Consider the following 27,380-nt stretch of genomic DNA (forward strand, 5'->3'; position numbering starts at 1 on the left):
TAACTGAGTCGTAAGCCAGAGACTTCTTAAAATAGTTATTCTTTCAAGACTTTAAAGACTTTATGAGCAGAGTTAACAAAAAAGTGATTTGACTCTTTTGTGAGTTAAACCTTGGAAGTGTATCTTTCATGAACATGTAATTTCATGACTATAACCAATCTTTAGGATGAAAGCATAATCAAAGGGAATTAACAACCACATCTAAAACATTTTTCAGTAATGATTTTGAGTAAATTCTGCTTATAGGATAAATAACACTTTTTCAAACGTTGCCTTTTGAATGAATTATGACTAATTTTCTGAGTCGGCAAGCTTTGAGAAATATAAAAGTAATCATGATCCTTAAGAAAAAGTCAAAAACTGAAAAGTGCAGAAATCAGTTTCTACATAGAGGAGAAGAATGAAGGAAAGGGCGATCTTGATGAACGCACATTGCCCAGGTCTAACGGCTTCGATCGGCTCCACTGAGACCAAGGCCAACCGAACCAGTCAAAGAACGGACAGAGCTGCCACACAGGGAATTTTCGACTAGTACAGAGTCACACTGTTGAAGCTTTACGTCAGTCCTCAATGTGTGGAAATTTTATTTCTGCCGATCACAAGAGTGAAAGGTAGGAGACTAAAAGGGAAGCATGGCTATTGGTAGATCTCAAGCTTGAATGTCACTTTGTGCTTTAGGCTGAAAGTTCCTGGGTAGAGCAAGTATTAAAGGGTAAATTAGAAAAATCATATGGTTCTTCAATTGTAGAAACATCGGAAAAGTGCGCGCTTGCCAAAGTTTTGCATTGCGGAATTGGGAATAGATCTGGAATACTTGGATTTAAATATCTACAGTTATCAACATGGATATGTCCACTTTGAAGTCAGTGTGAGCGCATGTATCTTTATGTGCAGACCCACTGGATTCTTTTGCATATGCATTTATATTTTATCACATGCCAGATCAATCACATAGCAATATATATGTTAGACTTCTATTTTAGGCATGGTTGTGCATTGGAAAAAACAGACCGTTGATCTGGCAAAAACAAGTGAGGAAAATGATACTTTTTTTTAATGACACTTACTTTCAGTGCACAATACTGGTATCTTGTAATCTGATGGTTTCTGTCACTGTATCGATCCAGAGGGGTGAACATAATGCTGAAGGGTCCTGCCCACTGGCTGAACAGGATGAAAAGATGGTGCCTCAGGCTTTGCTGGGGGAAGAGAAACCTTCGGTGATGAACTAGGGAGAAAAGCAAAGAGTAAGAGTTAGATTCTATTACGCAGCACAGTCCAGATCACTGTTCCATAAAGGAGCTCCAGAGTGTGTGAAAATGCGGAATTAGAGGATAAATGTACTTTGGTGCCAAAAATTTGGATTGCTTCCTTAGGAGGGGTCTTTAAAGGCATATGGAAAGCTCACAGTAAGAAAGAAAATCCATGGATATCACAATTTTCTACAATCAAAATAGATTCATGATTTATTCTTATTTTGCCTTGAACTTATTTTAATTTGGAAGGCTAACATATATGCAAATGTGCACACACACACACACACACACACACACACACACACACACACACACAGGAAAGAGACAAAGAGAGAGGATAAGACAGGTAAGATGAGCTCCCACCCTGTGGTTTACTCCCCAAATGTCCACTGGGGCAGAGCCCAGCCTTGGGCCAAAGCCAGGGCCAAGGACTCAATCCAGGTTTTCCATATAAAAGGCAGGAACCTAGCCTCTCCAGCCATCAACATCTTCTTCCAGGGTCTGCATTTTGTAGGAAGCAGAGCTGGGGATCAAAATTAGGTACTCTGAGGCACACAGGATTCAGAAGCGGTGCCTTAACTGCTGGGCTCAACACCCAGGAATGTGCTGGAGGACCCCTGTGATATACTCCTAAGTTTTTTGAGTAAACAACAATTCCATTCCATAGTGCTATTTTTTCTTTAGGGAACGAAGCTTATCTTAGAAACTTAAGCAGGACTTTGGAAGTCCATCTCCTGCCTCCTGCCACAGTAGTCAGTAGCAGCTAGACTCATAAGGAACACAGATAAAAAATGGGAGCAATGTCACCATTCTTTAATATCTAAGAAGCTGTGACACTTGCCACTTCGTTGCTGCTGATACACTAAATGTCTTCTTGACACTACTGCCTACTTTTAGGAAGAGCAGGGCTGTGCAGCACAGACTGCTTTAAACAAATGCATGTCAACCGAAACGTTGATCCAAGTCTTTATTTGGGTTCCTCCAAAATGAGGATTGATAAGATGTAACACCTACACCACCAGAAGCAGGAGTATTAGTTGGGGTTGCAGCTTTTTGAAATTATATCTGAAGCCCTTCGATTTCTTTTTATATCCAATTGACTGGCTGTTTTGTTTTCCAAGCTTCTATCATAATGAAAATGTCTTACATCCACTTGCTCTCTGAAAGGTAATTCTCTCAAAAAAGTAATAATTAATGAAATATAACATACAGTAATCTATGTAAAATTCTATTTAGTGAGTCGGGGAGCAGCGATATTGCTGAAATTACACGCTTACAGGTTGGCACAAACATGCTGGGAAAGAATGACACATTTGGGTGAATGGGCCTTCGGAGTTAACCCTTTCTTACGAAATCACACATGTTCACTTTGAGGTAGAAATTAAAAGCAAAGAGAAATGATGTGTAAAAAGTCAAATGGAATTTCCATTGTTCCCTTTCCCATCCCTGAGCTGAGTTACAATTTGTTCTCATGTGTATTTTCAAGTTTCTCAATAAATGACCCTACATTTGTATACAGTCCTTTATGATTAACAAGGAAGGCTCAGTATGGAAAGCATGAATGTTTGCAAACAAGATAGGTGATTTGCAGTGATCAGACACTCTACCTGGAACACACTGGATCAAGTTGGCGACCATGGCACTGAAATGTGCCCGGATATCTTTAAGAATTTCAACTTCTTTGTCATTTTCAGCTTCTAACAGCATGCGGGTCAAATCCACATATTCTAAGAACAAAGCTCCCAGGGCTAGTGTGTCCCGTTCCAAGGCTCCATTTGTGCTGAAATTAAGGAAACCAAGTTTTAGGTGGTTAGTCTTCATGTCCAAAGCAGTGCATGCCTCATGGAATACAAGATGCATGTCAGAAACCCTACACTAAGTTTGCTGCTATAACAGACATATAAAAAAATGCTCAGGCTCACAAGGTATTAGGAAAAATACAAATAAAAAACCATATCAAGGTTCCACCTAACCCCAGTGAGACTGGCCGACATTCAGAACGCTTCTAACAACACCTGCTAGCATGCACATGGGGAAAATGGTACCCTACTTAACTGTTGGTTGGAGTGTAGGCTAGTACAACCACTCAAGAAGTCAGTATGGAGAGTGCTAAGACAACTGAAAATTGATCTACCATATGACCCAGCTATCACATTTCTAGGAATATAGCCAAAGGAAGGGAAATCTGCACGAGAAAGTGATCTGTAATCTTATGTTTATATCTGCACAATCTACAATAACAGACATGGAAACAATCTAGATGCCTTCAGAAGAGGAATGGATAAATAAGCTGGTACATCTACTCTACAGAACACCACTCAGCCATTTTAAAAAATGAAAATATATCCTATATAACAAAATGGTCCCAACTAGAGACCATCACACTCAATGGAAAGGAAAATATCATATATCCTCTGTAACATAAGGCAATCTTCATGCAAAATACAGGATATACATATGTGTACATATATGCTTATGTATATAAACATGCAAGTACATATATTCATCTAGAGGAGTTGTACAATGGAGACTAACATAGCGAGAACTGAAGATAGACTAAAATGCTAGGCTTCCTACCACTGTTTATACCTCCAATGTCAGATACACTCAGTCCCTGTAACGACCTGAGCAGTAGCAGATGGCTGAAGTGTTTGGGCCTCTGAGACCCAGGTAGGAAACCTGGCCAAAGTATCTGACACCTGGCTTCAGCCTGGTCCAGCCCTGGCCAGTGTGGCCACTTAGTGAACCAGCAGATGGAAGAGCACTTCACATTTTCCCTTCTCTCTCTGTCACTCCGGCTTTCAAAATAAAGACATCTTTAAATATATATTTTATATATATATATAGATATAAAGTAAATTTGCTGCTTAATTTTATGAAAAGGGAAAGTACTTTTTTTTTTCTGAGTTAAAGGTTAACATATTTTTAAAAAACAAACAAAAAAAATTGACCAGTTTGGTAGAATTAAGACCCACCTGTCACTTATGACACCAGCATCAGCCAGAAGTTCAAAAATTCGAAGCAGTTGCAGCCTCAGTAAGTCTCGCCGTTCCCGGCGCTTCTTATTCTGCATGTTGGGAGGTAGCAGATAGGAAAAACAGTGTTACCTTGGCTTAGAAAAGTGTGGTAAGGTGAGGCATGCATCAACTCAACTGCAATTTACTAAGCTCAAAAGGCAACAGGTATTTGCCTTCTTCCTTATCTTTTGAGAAGTCCTTGCTATCCCAGACTAGGAGAGCAACAGATCCTAAGCAGGTCAGCACAGATGCTAAGGCTGGAATGCTGAGGGCTAGCACGCCTCCCTTCCCAGCTGCTACCAGCACCTGCTGGAAGGCTTCGGCATCTGAGATATGCGGAGGGGACACCACTAATCCCATCAGCCCTGGTCTCGGAGGCAACTTGGATTCTGTTTCAATCTGCTCAATTTCTGCTATTTCTCATCAAATATACCTCAGGAGAAGGTTTTTTGGTCATATTTTAATTTATTTTTTCATTCTGATACATTATAAGTTTCTTTTATATGCTAGAACATGTGGATTCATTTCAGCGAAAATAATGTCATACATGGGCAGACAACTGATATTCTTGGTCATCTGATTCCTTATGAAAAAAATCTACAAACCAAAGTTAAATGTAAACCTTTTGCAAGACAATGGAATAATTCCTATTTAATCTTTGAAGTTGTTTGAAGTTAGATGGTTAGGACATGAAAATATTTTAAGCGGCCAGCATTGTGACACAGCAAGTTCAGACGGTATGGGAGATTCTGACTTCCCATATGGGTGCCTCTTAAAGTCCCAGCTGCTCTACTTCTAATCCAGCTCCCTGCTCATGGCCTGGGAAAGCAGCAGAGAATGACCCACATGGGTAGGCCCCATCCCAGACTTTGGAGCCCCAGGAGGAATTCCAGGCTCATGAATTTGACCTGACCCAGCACTAATTTGTGGAATGAACCAGTAGTTGGAAGACTTCTCTTTCTGTAACTCTGCCTTTCAAATAAATAAATAATTCTTCATTAAAAATCCTTCAAGTGGAAGCAAATCAAACTATAAAAAATAATGAAAATGACACTGAGCATTCAAAATTAAAAGCATATATGTTATTATTTGAAAGGCACAACTACAGAACGAAAGGAGACACAGAGATCTTCCATCTTCTGGTTCACTCTTCAAATGGCCATGATGACTGGTGCTGGGCTAGTCCAAAGCCAGAGCGGGAACTTCTTCCAGCTCTCCCATGTGTATGAGGGACTCAAACCTTGGGCGGTCCTCTGCTGCTTTCCCAGGTGCATTACAGGAAGCTGGATTAGAAGTGGAGCTGACTGGACTCAAACCAGGTCCCATACAGGACGCACATGTCGCAGGCAGCGGCTTAGCCCTCTATGCCATGTGCTGGCCTTCAGGGTATTCACATTCTTTAGGATAAGTCTTTCGGTTTGATTTAAATTCCCATCGTTGTCCACATAAACTAAGTCTTAATTATTTAAATTCAAAATCTCACCTCTGGTCTGCGTTCCAGAGCTTCTTTCATCAATGGATGAAGTTCTTCCACCAATTCTCTATGAAGGAGAAAGATCAACATTTGGTATTCACTGTTACTGACAACTAACTTGGAACAAATATATCTATTCAGCACCCAATCACTGCATTTTTAAATTCTCTATTTAGCTTCTGACAATATTATCTTCCTTGACTTCTGCTTTTCCCATCAGGAGAACTGGAAAGATGTGTCAGCCTGTTGTTCAATTATTTGTCCCTGTCCCAGTGTTGTGCTGTAATTGGTGCAGTTCATGGCCAGTGAGATCTGAGCTCCGGAGACTGATTCATAGTTCATTTGAATAAATGGAGTCTTTTTGGATTTCAGAGGTGAATTTTCTCTTTGAGCTACATAATAAATACAAACTATGGACAAGTGTTTAAATGTTTTTTTAAAAATTTTATTATTTTGTTACTTTCTTTGAAAGTCAGAGTTACATAGAGAGAGCGAGAGATCGATCTTTCATCCACTGGTTCACTCCTCAAGTAGCTGCAACAGCCAGAGCTGGGCTGGTCCAAACCTGGGAACCAGGAACTTCTGGATCTCCCAGGTGGGCACATGGTCCCAAGACTTTGGGCTATCCTTTGCTGCTTGCCAGGCCATTAGTAAGCAGCTGCATGGGAAGTAGCTGGGACATCATCATCCATAGAGGATATTGGCATCAACAGGATTAGCTTGCTCCTTAAAATTCTTATCAACCTCTTTCTCTGATGGGGGACAAATATAAGTTTAGGCCATTTTGATATGAAGCTTGTGTTGAAAATACATAGTTTACCCTTTCTCTCATTCTCTGGTTCCCAGCTTGATATTTGCTAATCTAGTTAGTCTCTTCTTTAGGAAATAACTCCGGAATTACCATGTCAAAACACACCAACATATGGGATCTAGGCTAATGTCAGACTACTCTCTCTGAATTTTGCCTAAAATCTGTGTCATGTTTCTGGCAGGACACTGTGTTCTTTTTAGATGACATCTTCCAGAAAAATCCAAGGACGGGAATTTTATGCAGATAAAAATTCTGCTATGCTTCCTGTCTTCCCCAGATGAGAGCTTGGCATCTTTTCATCAAGAAATACAAACAATATTAATGGTCTTCTCTATCCAACAGGTACCCTTTACAAACATTTACAAGGTATGATAAGTTAACAGGTACCCTCTGTTAATCTGAGATTGATTCTTCTACTCTAAATGCTTTTGTTTTTATATACACTTCATTTATATTTACTACACCAAATTTGCAGTTGAGAAAACTGAAACCCACACTTTCAGTTTTTCCAATTCATAAAACTATGTTACTTACTTAAGGTTACTTTCAGAATAGTAAGATGTCAAGACATGCAAAAGAACATGTTTCTTTGATAAAGACTATTAGTTCCAGCATTGTTTTGGTTATCTTGCTATATGTCTATATGATGCTTTGTCTTAACTAATTAATAATGTTAAAACTTCGGTTAATTGGCTCCAAAGCAGTTATAATCCACAACTTCTTTTAAAAATAAACTCTGACTCTTGAGTCTGGCACTATAGCCTAGTGCCTAAAGTCCTCCCCTTGCAAATGCTGGGATCCCACTGGGCATTGGTTCTAATCCTGGTTCCCATCCAGCTCCCTGCTTGTGGCCTGGGAAAGCAGTTGAGGGTGGCCAAAGTCTTGGGACCCTGTACCCATGTGGAAGACCCGGAGGAAGTTCCTGGATCCTGGCTTCGGATTGGCATAGCATCGGCTGTTGCACTCACCTGGGGAGTGAATCATTGGATGGAAGATTTTCCTCTCTGTCCTCTTTATATAACTGAATTTCCAATAAAAATAAAATACATCCTTAAAAAATTTTTAAAAACCGACTCTAAACATAAATAACATAACATTTTTAATTGTCTCTGTTTTTCACATATTACTTTTCAGAGATGCGTGGAACCTTCCATTTTCTATCTACATGAAAACATTTAAGAATTAGGTTTTTGGGATTGGAGTTGTGGTACAGTTAATGCTCAGCCTGTGATGCCATATGGGTGTGGGTTCAAGTCCTAGCTGCTTCATTTCTGCTCCAGTTTCTTGCTAACATGCTGGGAAAGCAATGAAAGATGGCCCAAGTGGCTGGGCCCTGCCACTTAGGCAGGAGACCCAAGTCAAGCTTAAGGTTCTTTGCTTTGACTTGTTCCACTTCTCTTTGTGGCCACTTGTGGAATGATCCAGTGGATGGAAGGTTCATTTCATCTGTCCCTCCAACTCTGCCTTTTCAACAAATCTTTTTAGATTAGGTTTTCAAATATTCAGCATAGTCATCAGAGGCAATCCCAACTAACACATCACGAAGCTGTCTTTTAAAGACTTTGACATTATATCAGTTAGAATTATTATCTGAGGGCAGATGTAAAATACAGAACCTAAAAATTCAGGTATACTGGGTGTCTGAGAGGACTTCAGAAAGCATGCGGAAAATGGAATTAAAAGGCAAACTTATTTTGTTTCAAAAATTTTTGAAATCTACTTGTATAAGAACTCTTCAAAAAGTTCAGAATAATATTTATCATGAATACGTCTACAGATTAAAAAATTTTTGTACCATATAAACCTACTTTTAACTATATTTCACAAACCTTTTGACGTCCCTCCCACATTAAGGAAGAGCAAAAGGCTTCAACTCACATGATTAAATATACCAAAATGGTTCTGTCACTTTTTAGACCTTGAGAGTGGGTATAAATGGCTGATGAGCAGATGAGATTATTATTTTTTTTAACATACAGTTATGATTTTGATATCATCACTTCTGTGTAACCCAACTGGAGACAGACACTCAGTTATCTTCACTTACAGTAATCTGACACAAAGCTCATACATTGAAAAAACTCTAGGAGACAAAATCAAAGTTGCTGCGACTCAAAGCAAGACATGAGCCAGGTGCAAGGCATGCTTGCTAAATGCACATCAACTAGAGGCGACAAAGGAGATCGTGCAATACCTATTGATCCTCCAGAGAAACACCAGAGCACAAACTCAACCTGTCACCAACTAAACTACAAGCGCAGCAGCATGTCTGAATGTAGAACAACTCATCAAAACTACTGTACCTGAACACCAGGGAGTTTGTTCTTCCAAATCCTAGAACTAAGGATTCTGTGATTTCAATGCTCTCCAGCCTCATCAAAGGCACCAACTGCTTTAAGAGAACTCCCACGGACGGGGTGCCTATGGCCTGAAACAAGGTGAGTCAACGTCAAAAAGAAGCAGTATGCTAACTGATGGTTCTTTAAATCATACAAAGATTCCACAGAACACTTTCAAAGTACTAAACCACATCCCAAGGCACTGCCATCAAGTCAGGAAAAAAAGAAAAAAAAAAACCCTACAGATGTATCACAACAAATGCATTTCTCATCTGGAACACAAATTCTAAAAGAGAAAGAATTATGGTAGTCTCCTTCCGTTTTAGAAAACTCAGTTTACAAAAGCATCTTTAACAAAGTATTCAGGGTATGTTTTAAAGGTGGTGAGGAGTGAGAGCAATGTGACATGGGCAACACGAATATGACCTCAGGGATCCCATAAATACAAGCCACTGGATGGTCTTAAGTTCCTCAACTTCTCTTTATCTCCAGTTCCCACTTGTCAGGGAGGAGTCATAAATTATTCACATAAACACTCAATGGAACTCAGGAATGTGCAGGATGAAAATCTGATCCCATAATACTCCAGATGGCAGGCACAGTGCAATTTGCACTGGGAATGCTAGACAAACAAGCTAAAAAAAAACCTTACAGAAGAATTCTTCTGAAGCATGTCATGTCACCTTGTTATCGTAGCTCACTGTACCATCAGGGGTGGTTGCCATTATTTCTGGAGTGGAAGCTCTTAAGTGTCCTGGGCTCATAATACTGGGCTTTGCAACTCCAAAACACAGAATAAGGTAATTCCTCCATAGCGTCACATAGTTGTCCCCACTGCCGGCAGTGCTGGTTTTCTTGGCATTAATTGGGCTACTAGAAAAGAAAAGCAGTCAAAAACACAAGTGAGATGAAGCTCTGGGTTTGAACTATCACTTATCCAATAAAGGTTACAGGAGGCACCCAAACAAAGACAGCTGTCCTTCAAGGACATGGGGCATGGTTTAGGAAATACCTGCCTTGGATGAGAAGTGGAGCAGGTGAACTGATGTTAAGATGGCTTCAACCACTAAAAGTTCAGTAAGATTCCATACTTAACCAGAGTTATTATCAAGACAAATATGTTTTTTCCCTTTACTGTTTCTCTAGACAAAAACTATAGATTGCTTTATTAAGCTTTAAGAATTCTGCAGTGTGAAGTTCACAAATTGGAGATGATAACATCTGAATCCTTTGGACAGAATGACAATTTAGGAGGGAAAATGGCAAAAGCAGCAAATCAGGGGGAGATCAGAGAGGTCCCTTACTTTGGGTCTACCAGAGGCATCACGGACTGGAGCCGGGTGAAGGCGTAAGGCCATGCATAGCTGAGGGCCATGGGGCAGTGCTTGGGCAAGTTCTCCTGCCGTAGGAAGCTGAAGAGGCAGAGGACCCAAGGGTCTTTGACAGACTGTGCAAAAATCCAGACGTGGGAAGGGCTCTTCACATCGTAATGGCTATTGACCAAGACCGCGTTCCATTCCACCAACCACTGCAAATCCACATTGTGTGTCAAGGGCAATGCTGCCTGTGGGAACAGGAAGGAGACAGTGCCTCAAATCTCAGCTCAAGGTATCTGGCCTCGATGGGGCTCAACAGGTGGGGCCCCTTCTACAGGCTTCTGCTGGCCACCTCTGCAAAGGGCCAGCTTGGGACCCAAAACACTCACTCCGCACCTACCACATGTGGTCCTGATGGGTGCTCATCAAAGATTTTTTTTTCCTGCTAGATAGTAAGCAGCTTAACTGCAAAGTTTAACAACCAGGGTCATATTGTGATAATTTTCATGTCTATAGCATTAGAAGTGGCTCAGCAGAGATTTGTTGGGGGGAAAAAAAAAGAAACCCTGAAATTAGTAAAGGTTATTTATCCTCAAAATTCACAGGTATGGTTGAATCCCTGCAATTTTCATATTTTTTTTTACTATGAGTTTATTTTTACTTAGATCGAAAACCTTATCGTTCACATAGAGATCGCTGAGCCTAATTCCTTTCAGGAATGCAATAGATATTTTTCAGATAACTACTTATTCTTGCCTTATGCTGTCAGACCAAAATACATACACATATTTTTTCTTTATTGTTATTTCTCATGACGCAGTTCCATAAGCACAGGGATTCCCCCATTCCTCTCTCCACTGCTCTTCCCCTATACGATGACAATAGTACAGTCCTTCAGTCACAAGTCCAGCATTCTGCTAGTTAAGTGTATCATGACATTGCAGATATAGACAATGGTAGACAGTATATTGAATGTATTCGAAACAGCATATAGTTTAAAACCTCTAGATACAAATCTGATTTTGTTCTATAGGCATTTCAGATACAGATAAGCCTTTGTAGTTCATTCTCTCCTAAGTTCACACATTAAAGTATAACACACACTAATTTTCTAATGGTCTAGTTACCGTGCCAGGGGAGGAAATGGCCTTTATGTTTGTTGGGCATTTAATGTGACCGATTTATCTTTATGAGTTCCCAAGGGGAAGTGTGCTTCAGTAGTGGCCTTGGTGGCTAATGGGCTGTGAGGGTCGAAGTCTAGGCATGCGATTCCAACATGAGCTTTGTCTGAAGTTCATGACCAGGGGAAATGAATGCTGCAGTCTCGAGTTGACTGATTACCTGGGAATTATAAAGGAGCTCTAGCCCGATCCTTCAGTAAATTATAGGAGATTACAGATGTAAAAACACCAGGCACAAAGTTGGCCCTGCTTCCGCCATTTCTCCACGCCACTTTTTCTGCATCTTCCTAAATTCAACATTGCTGACCTAGTTACCTGTAGCTTCAGATTCTGAATCTGCTAAAGCTAGAACAAAATCACGTGAACAAAATCTAATGTCATTATCTGTAGGGAAGTAGACATGCATATGAAACAGAGGTGACCATTTTTCCAGACTTTTCACTCTCACTCTTAAGGTCTGCGGTGCCTGGTGAATAGTGTGGGCAAAGGTGAGGATGACGCTAAGCAAGATGATCGCTAAAAACAGGGATCTGTGTTCAAGTTCAGTTGGAAAAGGAATAAAAAGCACACAAATGTCTTTATGGTCATTTATAATTAGGAAGGCACTTCAAAGAGTTCATGGAAAACAATACAGATTTATTTTCGTGTAAATTTCTTTTTTTTTTAAATCCATGCATTTCTTTTTTCATAATGTATACTTCCCTGGATGCTTTCCTTGTATTATCAAGCATCTGTATCAGGCTTTAGCAATGTGGATTCCTCAAGCAATCTCAGATCTGCCCTGCTTCACTTTAGCTGAAATGAATAGGGGTTTTGCTGTGATATTTTTATTTGTAAAAGGGTAACTTAAACCAGTTTCCATTTCCCTTCTACTTCTTTAGGAAATGAGATTCTGAACCCAAAGAGGATTAAGTCTGGCTCTGACATTTTGCTTCTGTGTTACTGGGGTTGCAACTACCGACTCAATGGGCATGAGTTTCACTAAATGTGAGGGTCAAATGAGATAAATGCAAAAGCATCTTGTAAATTATAAACAGCAAGCAAAGAGAAGTTACATATTAAGCACAACATCAAGCCCTGTGTATAGCTCCAAGTACAGAGAAAGTGTTAAGTATGCTGAGAAAAGCAAATTCATTTTAAACATCTTGAGCAACTCCTGTAAAGTTCGAAATTACGTTTGAAATTTTTCTGTCTTTTAAGCTGGCATTCATTGTCTGGAGTAGCTCTGTGCTGATTTATTCATCTGACACAGCTCCCACCTTCTCCATCCAGCCTCATTCTTCCAGATCATTTTTTCTCTGATTCTTTTTTAGGCCAGATGAGAACTTACAGTTAGGGTGCTATTAGTAATTAGGATCAAACGTGTACTTACTGAATCTGAAACTGCGACATGAATGAAGCTTTCCAGAATGGAAGAACTCAGCTGATCCATGACATCAATCATGGGCCTGTCATCATCCTGTGTGCAAAGGACAGGCGATTACCCTCCACGGGAAACGACTCCTTCCCATCCGCCCCACTGCCTTCATCTCGTCCCTGAAGCAGAACAGCTTGCAGCAGAGCGATAAGAGTTTTCTCACAGAAGAATGAGCGCCAAGATGGCGAAAGGCCGTGAATCAGACTCCCTGCGCCGCCGAGCTAACTCTTGCAACTTTCAGAGGAAGATAATTATAGCCCCAGTTTCACACTGTACTGAAAAGACATATTCCAGAAGTTCAAAGACACCCCTGTCAAACACTATCCACGGAAGCGTTCATGTAGTCGGTAATCTTACGGAATGAAAGCCTGCCTTGCCAGGCCCATGAATGTCACTGATCTGTTAAAACAACTGACAGAGTGCCGCCTCTGATTGAAATTTAGTCTCAGAGACTTTGCCAGAGACAGCAGATGCGCGCTTTGTGGTATCGATACAGTGTACAGCCTTTTGCTAAAAGAAGTAAATCGGAAAGGGTCTGAGGCAGACTATCTCATTGTAAGTTCCTCCACACGAATTATATATATGGCCACATGAGGGTACTTCAACATGCTTGTAGAAAATGGAGTGAAAAGGCAAGTTTATTTTGATATACTTACAAATTATTTTAATTAATTAAATATATGTATCTTATGAAACAGTTCCATAGGCTATGGGGTTTCCCTCCACATCTCCAAAGCCTGCCCTCCCACCCCCACCGATTTCCCCTATGTCATTTTTACAGTAAGATCCTTCATAAGCAGTCATAAGTCCATCATTGTGCTATTTAAGTGTATCTTGACATTATTGGTATGAACAATGGCAGACAGTCCAGCATCCTATTGTTAAGATATATTTAATAGTTTCATTGGGAGTCCAACTTTGATTTGGAGTTAATGCATACTGCATTGCATCTTCACATCTGGATATGAAGGTCTCTATTACACTTAATGTACATCCACTTAAATGAAAAACCATAAAAACAAAAAAAAATAGAAAATTAACAACAGGAAGTAACAAGCGACAGAATAATCAAAGTGTTGAAGAAATGAAAAAGAAAATCAAAAACTTTCTTGAAACAAACAATGTTACTGTGTGATCTATGAGTCAGTGAGGAAAGAAGAAAAAAATTTTTGAGTGAATGAAAAGAAAGCAAAAATATCAAAACCTATGAGATGTAGCAAAAACAATATTGAAAGGGCTATTAATCTTGTATTTTACATGAAGGTTGCCTTATATCAGAAAGAACATATATTTGTCCTTTTGGGATTGGCTTATTTCATTGAGCATAATGGCCTCTAATTGGGACTATTTGGTTGCAAATTGTAGAATTTCATTTTTTTAAATGGATGAGTAGTATTTTATATAGTTTATGTACCAGTTTCTTTATCCACTCCTCTTTTGATGGGTATTTGTGTTTTCCATATCATTGCTATTATAGACTGTGCTGACGTACTTTATGAAAAATGTCTGTTATAAAAAATGCATGAATTCCAAATTCCTTTGAAATTAGCTTTTAGAATTTATTTTTAAAAATCTATTTGAAAGGGATAGGGAAAGATAGGGACAAAGAGACTGAGAGAGATTAGCTATCCACTATTTTACTCCCCAAATGCCTGAAACAGGCCAGAATTGAGCCAGACTCACGTCAGGAGCCTGGAACGCCTTTCTGGTCTCTCCTGTGGGTGACAGGAAACCAAGTACTTGAGCCCACATTGCTGCCTTCCACCCATCCCCGGCTGCCCCACCAGGGCATGCATTAGCAGGATGCTGGAGTCAGGAGCAGGGCAGGACTTGAACCCAACACTCTTGATACGAGATGTAGGTAGCTCAAGTAGTGTCTTTGCTGCCACACCGAGTATCTGCTCCAGCCTCATCCTGTAGCTCTCCTTTCTGCAAACATTTTAAATGACTTCTGAGACATGAATGACATAATCACTTGCTACCATTTACTTACAGAGACATTTGTAAATATAAAACGAAGTGCTAAGCTTTATAGGAAAACCTTGGAATGTCTGTATTCATGTATGAATGAGGATGACTTAAGAAAGTTGGCTGATAGAGAAAGCAACACATGAGTGACACGCTTGAAGTTGCCCAGTGAGCAGCAGTGAGCAGGTGTTTAGAGGCGCCTAGCACATCCTCACTGCTGATTTTGGCATGAACCTCTCTAAACTTCAGTCTCACAATCTGTGCATTGGGATAATAACAATGGCATTGTTCTGTTATCACAAAACAAGGTCTAAGTAAAAAGCATTTAGCACAGTGTCCAACATACACATAGTAATTCCTGCTGTCATTATTGTATCATCTGAAACACAGGGGCAGCTTCTAAAATGTAGCATGTCTTGAGTGACACATTGATGAGAAATTGGAGAAATGGTCCTGAAATATAACAGAGCTATTTACAGCCAAGATTATAAAAAGGAATGTGAGAGGTTTGCAAATACTTTGTGGTACTGTGGACAATTTTGAGGATGGTAAAACAATCATTCATACTTTAAAACACGGCTAGAAAGCGACGTTTTTCTGAAGACTGACATGATGTAAGACAATCTGTGTGTCTTTCATCAACTTATAGATAAGGTTTGGCCACCCTAACAACTGGCTAAACCGTAACACCTGAACTAGGTGTGCAGTTCTTGACTCAGGAAGTTTAGCCAAACTCAATCATGCTTAGTAACACGATTCCTTCTCCCATCTCAAGAGGACATGTCCTTGTAAGGCCATTTTTCTTCCTTCACTGAGATTATACAACTTTTCATCAGCCAGGCTGTTACCTTGATTATTTCAATGGGGTAAACTCTTTTTCCAACTTTATCCTTAATATATCTCCTTTCATAAGTATATGCTAACACTATAAAGGTAATGATCCAGAACAAAAATTAACCCAAGAACATATTTATTGCTCTTGATATATGGGATCTGTCTTTAGTAGATTATGAACGTTACTGCACAATTAAAGGCCAAGCATTTGGGACCAACCTTGTGGAATATCAAATTAGGAACAGCAGTGGAAAAATGTCACTTAAATATGGGTTCAAGTCCTGGCAGTTCCACTTCTCATGAGCTCCCTGTCAACATGCTTTGGAAAGCAGTGGAAACACATTTCCCTGAAACGTGCTTTGAAAAGGTGGACTAATAGCATGGGCCTCTACCATCCACATGGGAGACCAGATGTAATTCCAGGCTGCTGGCTTGGACCTGCTGCAGCTCTGACAGCTATGGCCAATGGGGGAGTGAACCAGTGGTTAGGAGGTTTTTCCCCACCCTCCCTTCCTTATGCTCCCAGACACTCTATCTTTAAAATAACATATGTAAAAAAAATTCAAAATGAATAATTTTAGATAACATGTAGGACATACAAGAACATGAAATAATAATATATTATTTGTAATTTTAGGTCTACATTTCAAAACAGTTTGAAGACAAGCACTGGAAAAATTCAGAAGAATCCATACCTCAGGCTGACCCAGGGCAACAAATAAAGCTCGGATCTCCTTGAGTATTAAGACAGATAGCTTGCGTGTGGCCACTTGGAAGCTGCAGAGCAACACCAAGGCAAACCCTTCCACGGCATGCAGGACACTGCAGTGAGGGCCTCGCTCCGACTGAATTCTGTGGCTTGAACCATTTGGGATTAGCTGCCGTGTAACAAGAGCAACATGCTACATTCAGCAAAAAGTAACAATGGAAGAAGCAGAAAATACTGATGCACAGATCTTCTGTAATACTTCAGCGTGCAAAACTTAACTGACAATGGCTTAGACCCAGACGTGATGAATTCATTATTATTCATGAACTGTCCTAGCTCCCTTTCTTTTTCCTGTCTCAGATCATTTGTGGCCATCTGTTACCTCTGCTGAGAAAGAACTTTTCAAAGGCGGTTAACAGTATTAGAAACACAACTGCTTCTGTCCATATCACTTGGGATTACACTGCACATACGAAACAGACTGACTGGTTTTCACTTGAGTTTCCTGTAGACTTCTGGATACTAGGAAGCTGAGCTTAAACATTTACTTTCTCTTCAGACGTGCTTACTTGTCTGCCTCCTGGGTTCTGATCTAGTTTTGGCACATTTGTCCGGAAGGGTCTTAAACTTTTCCCAACTGCTAGATCCAAGTTGATCTGAAGCAAGGGGAAGGCAGGCTTCAAGGGAGTAGAATTCTCCTTCGTTTCCATTTTGCTTTTACAAGCATATTTTGTATTTACGAGCATATCTTCCTTTGTCTGTCTAGCATCTTTGGCATGTGAAGAATGTAAGGAAGGAGGGGGACTGCAGCAGCCTCCCTCCGATGTCTGCCCATCTGGGTCCTCCCCACTCCCTGTGTCGCCTTGAGGCTCCGTAGACCTCCATCCCTCTGCCATGCTCACCTCCGGACAGATCCTCGAATCTCCATCTGTTCAGGATCATCGCCAAGTCACCAGCTGGCAACGGAGACCCTGGCTCCCCTGACAACTGTCCTCTTCAACCTGCTCTCCTTCCTTCCTGTGCATCTTGGTCAAAGCAGCCAATACGCTGCTGACCAGGAAAATTTTAAAAACTGGACATCAGCTAGTTTTCAAAAATCCATGTTCCATTATGGTATCCATAGCTAACTCCAACTTCACAGCCTATATTCATTTTAGCTTGAGAAACAATTTATAATCAGGCAAATAAACAACCCCAACCTAATTCTACTCTTGCAGTGGCCTGGTTAGTCTTAAAAATCTAACTTTGTTGGGATATGAAGCCCGAGTTTTTCAGTCAGCATTCAGCAAATCCAGAGGCAGTTCCTTAGTAAATTGCAAAGGCTCCCTGGGTTGCTACTCATTCCCAAAGGTGGGACCTAAAGGAGTTTCCACTGCCAGGGAGTGTGTGAAACTTACCTCTGAATTGCGCATTTTATGGGCTTGTTCATAGGCCTTTCCTTGCGTTTGGATGACCAGCTTCCACTGGGTCAGGAGCTGCAGCAGTAACTTCAGGGAGGAATCAAGAAGGGTGTGATGCATGTCGTTGACCTCTCGGAGCAGGAAGTTGGTAAAGCCAAACAGCACATCCTCTCTCCAGTCTGAGAAATCGACCAGTAAACCCTGAAGAGAATTTTGGGCAATATGTCGCAGCTCATCGTCCATATGAATGGAAAGCCTATAAAGCAAGTAAAAGAAAACCATCTACTTCATTTGTTTTTCTCCCATATCTACAAAATAATAGGTAGCAGACGGTTTCAAAAATTCGTATTATGAAAAAAACCACACATGGATTTCAAACTTTTTCTTTCATCAAAATAAATTTATCTTTTAACTCCCTTTTTTCCACACACTTCTTGAAGTACCCACATAGAGGTCACAGCCAACCATGTGGGAGACTGAGAGGGAGTGCCTTGCATCAGTCCTTTGTCAGCTACTTGACCATGGGACCTTGGACTTGCTACTCAGTGTAAGCTTCAGATCCCTTTTGTGAAAGCGGCCACTCACTGTGGCTGTAATTTTATTTTTTAATTGCAAAGACAGATATACAGCGAGGAAGAGAGACAGAGAGGAAGATCTTCTGCCCATTGATTCACTCTCCAAGTGACTGTAACAGCCAGAGCTGCACTGATCCAATGCCAGGATCCAGGAGCTTCTTTTGGGTCTCCCATGTGGGTTCAGGGTCCCAAGGCTTTGGGCCGTCCTCGACTGTTTTCCCAGGCCACAAGCAGGGAGCTGGATGGGAAGCAGGACTGCCAGGATTAGAACCGGTGCCCATACAGGATCCTGGCGTTTTCAAGGTGAGGATTATAGCTGCTAGGCTACTGCACCAGGCCTGTGGCTGTATCTTATAACTGTTATGAAGGTTCCAGAAATGATCCATGTAAGTGACCAGTCCCATATGCAACATGGTGGTAAGCACCCCGTAAGAGTTTCTTACTAGAAGAAAGTAAGCTTCACTTGGAAAGCTAGAGTGGAAGAAATGGAATTCAAGTGAGTTGAGAAAAGAAATTGGCAGGAAAGGGGATGATACTTTGCTGAATGAACAAGACTGAGGCTAGGGACCAGCTAGCAGGTAACTGCCAAGATTCGGGAAACAATCACAGCAAAGGAGTGAGGAAGTGAGAGATGAAGATCAAAGCCATTTGGAAGACAGAATTTCTAAGACTGAGTAGCCTGGATGTGTCCAAGAAGAAGGCGATTGATTCAGTGGGTACCCCTACAAACAGGGGCAAAATGATCACCAACAAAAGAGAAGGGTGTTGTGGTCCGCTTGGCTAAGGAATTTGATCAAACTCACCTGGTAACTATGAAAGACAGTCAGGATTCCTTCACCAAGAATTTCTCCCCTGAGTAAGTCTAGTAGAAGTTGCTCCACTTACATATTATTAAAGCATTTAAAAGGTTCAATTTGATAAGGAAACTCATTATTCAATTCTCTAAACCATGAAGTATACTAATTGGTCTTAATTTGACAACCAAAGTTGCACATCCCTGACCTGAGAATTCAAAACTAGAAATGCACCAAAATTCAAAAATCCACCATTTTTTGAGTGTCATGAGAACAGAAGTGGCAAATTCCACACCTGGCCTTATGTGATGGGACCACAGTCTGATACAGGCACACTAAAAATATTGCATGAAATCACTTTAGGTTGGCTTGGTGCATAATAAATACAGAAAAATGAGGCTTGGTAATTTAGGTTTGTGTCCCATTACAAGATATTTTATCGTAAACACAAAAATAGTCCCTAGTCCTCAAATATCTAAAAATTTGAAATTCTTCAATTCCCCAAACATTTGCGACACAGGATATTTAAATTGTATAAGTCAGATGCAAAGTTCTTCAGTGGGCAGACGTTTTCTGAGCCAGGGAATATATTTCACGTCTCTATTGTACAAAATGTTTTACAGGGCTATTGAAGAGGAAGATCCATGCTCATTCTTCAGACCAGGTTTAGGCAACTTAATCTATAGTTATTAAACAGGTCGAGATTGCTGAGAGAAAACAGAGGGCTTGCGCTAAGAGTTGTAATGACAGGTTGTCTAAAGCACAAGTTCTCAGCTTCCTCCATTTCAATTAGCACAAGACAGGGTTTTTTTTTTTTCAACATTTTATATAATTTCTGTGATGGTTCATTTCATGTGACAACTTGGCTGGGACAGTGTCCTGATATTCTGTATGTTTCTGTGAGAAGGTATTTTTTAAAAGTGAAACATGATTTTAAAACGTATTTAATTTGGAAATCAAACACATACACACACATACACGCGGAGAGAATGAGAGCTTTCACTTGCTGGTCTACCCCTACCCCCAAAAACCTGCCAAAGCCAGGGCTGGGTCAGGCTGGCTCTCTGTACCTTTTCTTTTTCCCGGTTCTATTGTGGACAGTCTTCTACCAACTGGTAGCCTGGCTCTTCTGTGCCTCTACCCTGATGCTTACGCTGCATACCTTCAAGTGACCAGCTTCCATAATTATTCAAACAGATTCTTTATACTTACACACACACTGAGCTGCTCTGCTCAAATGCCCAAAGCCCACTTGTTTGGGAAACAGACCCACTGTCGGAGCAGCTCTGAGTCATCTTTATAGTCCACAGTTTGAAAATGCTGGTTTGTGAAAAGCATTTGAAGTTGTGGCCTCTTCTTAAGTTTACTATAGCTCTTTACTGCATTGATAACATGCAATCCTTAATGTCAGGAAATAAGCTTCCATGGGCTTCAGACCAAGATTCTTGGAGGCTGCAAAAGATGACCCAAGTACCTGGCTTCCTGCTGTCCATGGAGAACACTCAGATGGAGCCCCTGGTTTTGACCTGGTTTAGTCCTGGCTGCATCAGGCATTTGAGGAGTGGATGGTGGATAAAAAAAATCCTCCTTGTTAATCCCTGTCACTCTGCATTTCATATAAAATAAATAAATCGCAAAAAAATAAATGAAAAGACTGCCAGCAAGCCTCTGATGCTAGGAGAGGGACCAGGAACAGATTCTCACTCAATTTCAGAAGCAAGCAACTCAACCTGCACCTTGATCTCCACAATCAGTACAACAATTTCTGTTGTTGAAGCCTCCTACGCTCTGAAATTAATGTGATCATGACTGTAGGCCTATATCAGGAATACAAGCCATGTTGCTTTCCATCTAAATGGGACCTTTACGTAAGAGCCAAATACTTTTGGCCTTGTAAATGAGATTAATTCTGCAATTCCTGTAACTTTGCTCTCATGCACAATCTACCACCCAAATCTGTTTTAGTTTTAAACCCACGACTGGGCAGGATCATTGCAAGTCCCCTGTGAGCCCCTGGGCTATGTGGCGCTTGTTATTCCAGATGACTCTACCTCCTGGCATGATGGTGTTCACGTACATGATGAAGTGAAGGGGCATAAAAGGATTCCTGAAGGATGAAGACACAGGACTAGGGGAGGGGAAAGGACTTTAGTGATCGGAAGCCTAGCTGATCTTAAAAGTGGAATGTCTAGAGAACAAGGCTAGGATGGTCAAGGAATCGAAATTAAAGGGTATGTTTATTTGGGTATGTCTCATTGCTGTGTCCAAATAATTCAGCTCTGTTAACATCAATTGCAGTGGTCCCTCCCATGCTGCTGAGCAGAGGGGTTAAGTTTAAGTTTACAAACTTTACTCAGAAGAAAAGATCAATGAAAGAAATGCCCTCCTCTAAACAATGCCAAGAAGAACCACAGGTTATTCGAAAGGCATGGAATCTACAGCTTCCTAAAGTTGCTGAGGGCGGCAGAACAAAAGTTCCAAGGTGAAGCTCAGGGTTTCCAAAACAAGTGGCTTGCAGACCAACATGCTGTCCCTTCCATTGGCTCACCAGCAATGACAACAATTTCCTCTGGGAGTGGGGATTACAGAACAGACTCCCATATACTTACAAGGCATTGAGGAGCACTCAATAAAAAAAAAAAATGTTGAAGCGAATGCCTGGGGCAATACACAAGTACAGTTGAGTCTACTTCCTTCTTAGCTACTCAGAACAACTAACCACCTGCACCAGTGCGGAATGCACTGTAACATGAGGCAGAATAAATGTTAAATATTCAGGTACTTTTGAAGATCAAGGAGTTGACATATGCATTATCTTAGAAATATCCACAAGTGGTAGAAAATATTGCATAGAAAGATATTCACTGATTTTGCATAAAACCATGGATATCTGATTTCAGGAAATCATGTGAATTTATGCAAACATCTTTATTTACTCTCTGAAGTCAATCTCCTTATCTGAAAATGTTTTTGTATCCAGCTCACCTAACAACAGCATAGAAAGATGCGCTGCAGAGTCCGTTAATCAGATGTGAAGATGCCGGAAGTAGCAGCCCACATTTACTATGCCCTGACCGGATAGGAGGGCTCGTCCTAAATGGTCTGCATACATTTAGTTCTCACGATGTCACAAGGTGGTTGTCCTACTAATGAGGTCAAGGTCTGGAAAGGGGAGAGAAAACACTGAGCAGTAAAGCTTCACTGTGTACGTGGGCTCCAGGAAGCGAGCAGAGGCAGGAGTGTGTGGGCTCTTGGGGAAAAGGCCGATTCGGGGGTCAGAGATGAAGCAGGAAACATCTGGGAGAGGAGCCAGAGAGAAAATGGCAACTGCCTGGCCGAGAAGCTAGCTCCTACTTCTATGTAAAGATACAGACAAGAGAGCAATGTAGGCCCTGCTACAAGTGGGAAGGAAGCATCCCCAGGGAGCTTACATGCCGACAGGAAGGGCTGCACAGCTCTCAGAGCTTCCCTAGCAAGGTTCCTGGCTCACTATGCCGGCTGGACAATGTGTATAAAGTCAACAGCTTAGCAGCCAGGGGAGGGAGGGTGGCCTGCTCCATTGCACAGGCAATTTACCTATTGGCCACAACAAGGTCAGCCAGAGGTGTGTGCATCTGTGGTATTTTGCTTTCCTGGAAAAGTCTGGGGGTGATAATAGAGGACACATCTTCAAGGTCCTAACAGGGAACTGAGCTGGGAGGGCCAGAGAGCCCAGGTCAGCTTTAGTCTTCTGTGGACAATTGTGAAGAAAGCCAAGTTTTTCAGGTTCAAAAGGGACCACGGATGTGAGTATAAACCATCTGAAACAAAAGTTCTCATACCCCTTTGACTAGAAGAAACCTCCGGCTTCCTTTAAAACCCATGAAAGGCTTCTTTACGAGTTTCCCATATAGTCCAGTAATTTTCTAGAATTCTCAAGGATTTTTTGATTGTTGTTCTTTGCTCTCATAAAACAGCATTCACCTTTGGGCATCCTAAGAATGCACGCAATCATAAACAGGACGTGCTAGAAATAGGATGGACATTCCATCGTGTCTAGCACAACTCGCTCCCTGCATGCCTGGCACCACGGCCTGCACACTCCTGTGTGCCCAGTTACCAGCAAGGTGATTCCAGAGGGAAGAGTCTCCCATGTAGATTCATCACAAAAGGGCATCGGGGATTTCACTTGAAGGATGTGTGCCAGTTTACAAACTCGGTATATCAAAGGTCTTCCTGAATCTAACCAGCAGTGACAATTTCACTAAGGAAATTGACACCTGTTCTACCTCAGTGGAACTGATAACTGACTTCCCTGAAGACACCTCTTTCCCTCCAGTAACCAAGAGCAAATATTCCTGGTGCCATTTAGCACCATCATCAGTCCTCAAAGGCACATGGTATTTCTCAATTTTACCCATGGGAAGAGACGGCTGATAACTTGCATCATCACAGAGGAAGTGATGGCAGGCAGAGCTAGGAAGATCTGGATGATTCCATGATCATGTCTCAACTAGTGTGCTTCCTCCATCTTTTCAGAGGATGGCTCTCATTCTCTGGCGAGGATCATGCAGTGGTTTATCAGTTCACCTGACCACAGGGGCCTTTTCACACATGTGATCTATCTTCCAGAAACATTTCCTCATGCCACCCTCCCAACTATGGTCCATGGCTTACAGTTTCTAAGTGTTTTTGGCCTCTGACTCAGTTTTTCTTCATTGTCCATCTCTTTCCTGATCCTATGAGGCTCAATGTTGGCATGGATGGCCTTTACAGTAGCTTAGTCTGTTTTCTCCTGCTCATTCAAGTCACCATGTCCACTGTATTGTTTTCTGGAGACCCACCCTTTACTCCTCTTGGATCTTCTCTTTACTGAGAACTGAAACTCTCTTATTTTCTCCCCTTTCCTGCTATTTCCATGTACTCTGTTCACATTTTAGTTACTAGGGCTTAACAATTAGGGCCTAGATTCTAATTTGTTTTTAACCTGACATTCTCCTTTAAAGTATGTTCTGAACATGAAATGGAAGAAAGAAGGATGAACCACAGCCTCATGGCAGTAAAAACCAAACAAACATGTCCTTGGGAACAGAAGTGATAAGCTCCTGCAAGATAGGTAGAAGGCTTTGGCCAGAGGGTAATGAGGTGTGAAACTGTGGTTTTGAAGCTCATGGATCTTCTGTAAACATCACAGGATGAATAAACCTTGTGCTAGTGGTCCTGGGGAAGACAGAAATGGCTGTGCTCACTTGTGGAACACAGAGGAATGGGGATCAACAGCAGATGACAAAAGATAGGACTGGCGAGCAACAGCTGATCATTAGAGGAACCCAAACTGCGTCTACGGAAGACAACATTATAAGCACAACAGTCAAGATACAGGAGGCTCTGGTGGACACTCACAGGCCTCAGGAGCCACTGTGTGCTGCGCAGAAACACATGGGAGCTGCATTACTAATTCGGTGTTGATAGGAAATGTACTCTTGGATAGCTGAAGATGCATAAACGAGGCCATAGATGATGCAGCTTTCATTTGGCCAATATTCATCATCAGGTTTCCCTTTATCTACCATTCTCAGATTTAGCAGACTGAAATGCCATTTTCCTGTTATTTCCCTAGTGAAAACTTCATCAGTGCAAATGTCTCTGCTAATTTTTAAGAATAAACCGAAGACTTTAGTTTTATTTCATACATGAATTTCTGAACTTTTTTTCTGAGTCAGTGGTGAGTTTGCTTCTTCCTCATGCCACGCATCCCATGGATCTAATGATTCTGTCTTGTATATTTAGGTAACAAGTCACTTTTGATGTTTACATGAAAGGAATGCATACCTGTCAAAGGGAATTTCAGATCAACGGGAGATAGCTAAGCTTAGCCTCCAGAGAGGTCACTTTATTCAAGTCAAGAAAATTTCAGGTTCTAGATGGACTGCTCATTCTCGAAGGGGTAAAGACGGTAACATATGGTTGGGGGCGGGTTTCCAAAGCGCTGAAACTGCTCAGGATCCCCTTTGTGGGGATCAGAGAGCTTAGTCTGGAGTCAGACACTGATGAGCTCTTGCCAGCCAGGAGCATCCTGCTGGCTGGTCACCTTTCTATGCCTTTGCTAACATTACTTAGTCTCTCTCTGAAATCTGCCTCCCTTCAAAGGGCAGTGCTACAGCTTGAAAATGCAGACATTTAAATCCCAGAGTCCTGAGTCAATGACACTGAGTGGGCAGAAACATCATGCAATGGTGTTTAGCAAGGAGGTGGGCCTAAGGTGAACTTCTGAGGAGTTCTTGTGGGAGGGTGGGTTATCCACCTTCCTGCATCACCATGTGGTTCTTCCTCCACACAGGCTCTGCCACCCTCAGCAGGTGCCGAACCAAGGTACCTATTCTACCTTGAGGTTGAACCCAAAACACCGGGAAGTAAATAAACTCTTTACAAAATCAGTTGCTTCAGGTATTCACTGTAGTAAGCAAAAGCAGGCTGCAACAGGCACATCAAGTTTCCCCTTCCCCAAGGGGGATCTCAGGAGCTGCTTAGTCCACAGTTACCCTTCCACCCGCCCACCAAACTCATGGGTCACACTTGGGTGCCACCAATTTGCACCAGTTCAGATCTTGGCTCCTTAGTTATCTCATGAGCTTACAAATTTGCTCTAAATTGAATTTTTAAAATTTCTGCATTCCTATCTATACATAGTACCAAGTATAACACATTCAACAAATGCTTGCATATTATAATCACTGTATATTTTTAACGGAATCGTGAGAAAGCGTTAACATCAATTTTTGTCAAATGATAGTCACAATGGCTTTTACCTACCTAGCCAGCAAGTCAATAAGTTCAAGTTTTGACATCCCATCAGGAAGCAGTCGAGGAATAGCAGCAACACAGGTTCTGAAAAGATCGATTTTGGGCTTTCTCTCACCCCTAGAATTCAAAGGCAAAATGTCAATGTAGGTCAAAAGATTGTGAGAATGAAAAAAAAATAGATGTGATTATTTGAATAAATAATAGATTCTCAATCACTTTATCAAAACCCTTCCTAGAGAAATTAAACCACCCATGAACTCTTTCAAGAAACTTAAATGACAATATAGCAGCATCATCTACATTTTGATGATTCAATCTCCTGAGAAAAATACAGAAAACTGGCACTAAATTAGTACAATCATAGAATACAAATGTGAAATTCAATTGCAAGGGCCTGTACTGTGGTCTACTGGGTTTATTTGACCTAGTCGCTTCAATTTCATCCTTGGAGTGTCAGTTTGCATCTCAGCTGCTCTGGTTCGGATCCAGATTCTTGCTGGTGCACAGTGAAAACAGCAGATAGTGGCCCAGGCACTTGGGCCCCCACCACTAACTGTGGAGACCTGTGTGAGTTTTAGGATCCTGCGAAGTGAAGCAGCAGATGGAAGACCAGAATCTCTCAGAGATTTTTTTTTTAAAGAAATGCAAAGTAGCACAGACATACAGGAGCAATTTCCCTTTGGCACAGTGACTAAGATCAGAATGGAAATGCAGCAAGCAGATTTCATCCTCTCTGTGATCTAATGAGCATAACCAAATGGCCATTGTGCTCTGTGACATCATTTTGTGGTGTGCTAAGTTTATTAAAATGAAACTAAAATAAAGCAAGTGTTGACTTCTCAGATGCTCTGCTTTTGCAAAAGTCTTCAGATTGTTTTGTGTTTTTCTAGCTCCTTTGGCGTGAATTCGATGAGGACTCATGAGAAGCAGGAACTGCACAGTGTTGTCTAACCAGCTCAACAAGAGCTGTCTACAGGGAGACCTCTGTAACAACGTGGAAGCCTCACCATCGCTCCCAGTTTCAATAGCTCTCCTAGCTTGCTCACCAGATGTTTCAAACAGCTTGGAACTATTTTCATATCTGTTAGAAAACAAATGACCCTGACTGGCCAGAAGGTTAAAGGAGATGTTGCCAGATTTCTAAGTCCAGATTAGAAACCAACCAATCATAATTTCCGGTTCCTGCCACACTCTCTGCTCTCTGGACTTTTATGGAAAGCAATGAGAATCCCCAAAATAACATAATTAGGAAAATTTATTGAGATGCTTAAATGAAAAAAATTATTCTGCTAGCATGAACCACAAATAGATTGAAGAATAGAGACTGAGCAACACAGAATGTATAATGTTGAAACTCACCTCCTAAGCAGGGCCTGGGAAAGTGGTGGATCAACCTCAGATGTCAACCGAGATGACTGCGTCCATTAGCGTTGTGTGGCCTCCACCCTGTTCTCCTCAACACATCTAAGATTCTCTAACATTTCCCTTACTTTTTTAGAAATCAAA

The 27,380-nt window shown here is 41.3% G+C and overlaps 1 protein-coding gene across 4 annotated transcripts in view; it reads right to left on the reverse strand.

Moving 5' to 3' along the window:
* The window catches only part of FRY (FRY microtubule binding protein), a 432,396-nt gene that overhangs the window by 105,663 nt on the left and 299,353 nt on the right, over positions 1 to 27,380 (reverse strand). For 3 of the 4 annotated variants that reach the window (XM_040979819.1, XM_040979817.1, XM_040979820.1), the window contains 11 exons: positions 25,884 to 25,991; positions 17,720 to 17,978; positions 16,309 to 16,491; positions 12,767 to 12,853; positions 10,202 to 10,461; positions 9,581 to 9,770; positions 8,862 to 8,986; positions 5,757 to 5,814; positions 4,232 to 4,323; positions 2,864 to 3,036; positions 1,068 to 1,228 (listed from right to left, as the gene is read on the reverse strand). In XM_040979819.1, coding sequence (XP_040835753.1) covers positions 1,068 to 1,228; positions 2,864 to 3,036; positions 4,232 to 4,323; positions 5,757 to 5,814; positions 8,862 to 8,986; positions 9,581 to 9,770; positions 10,202 to 10,461; positions 12,767 to 12,853; positions 16,309 to 16,491; positions 17,720 to 17,978; positions 25,884 to 25,991 — 1,696 coding nt within the window. Of the gene's footprint in view, positions 1 to 1,067; positions 1,229 to 2,863; positions 3,037 to 4,231; positions 4,324 to 5,756; positions 5,815 to 8,861; positions 8,987 to 9,580; positions 9,771 to 10,201; positions 10,462 to 12,762; positions 12,854 to 16,308; positions 16,492 to 17,719; positions 17,979 to 25,883; positions 25,992 to 27,380 lie in introns of all 4 variants that reach the window. The other variant, XM_040979818.1, reaches the window with a different exon arrangement.

This window comes from Ochotona curzoniae, unplaced genomic scaffold (genome assembly GCF_017591425.1).
Source record: "Ochotona curzoniae isolate NIBS_2020 unplaced genomic scaffold, NIBS_Ocur_1.0 contig_3332, whole genome shotgun sequence".
Taxonomy (NCBI): domain Eukaryota; kingdom Metazoa; phylum Chordata; class Mammalia; order Lagomorpha; family Ochotonidae; genus Ochotona; species Ochotona curzoniae.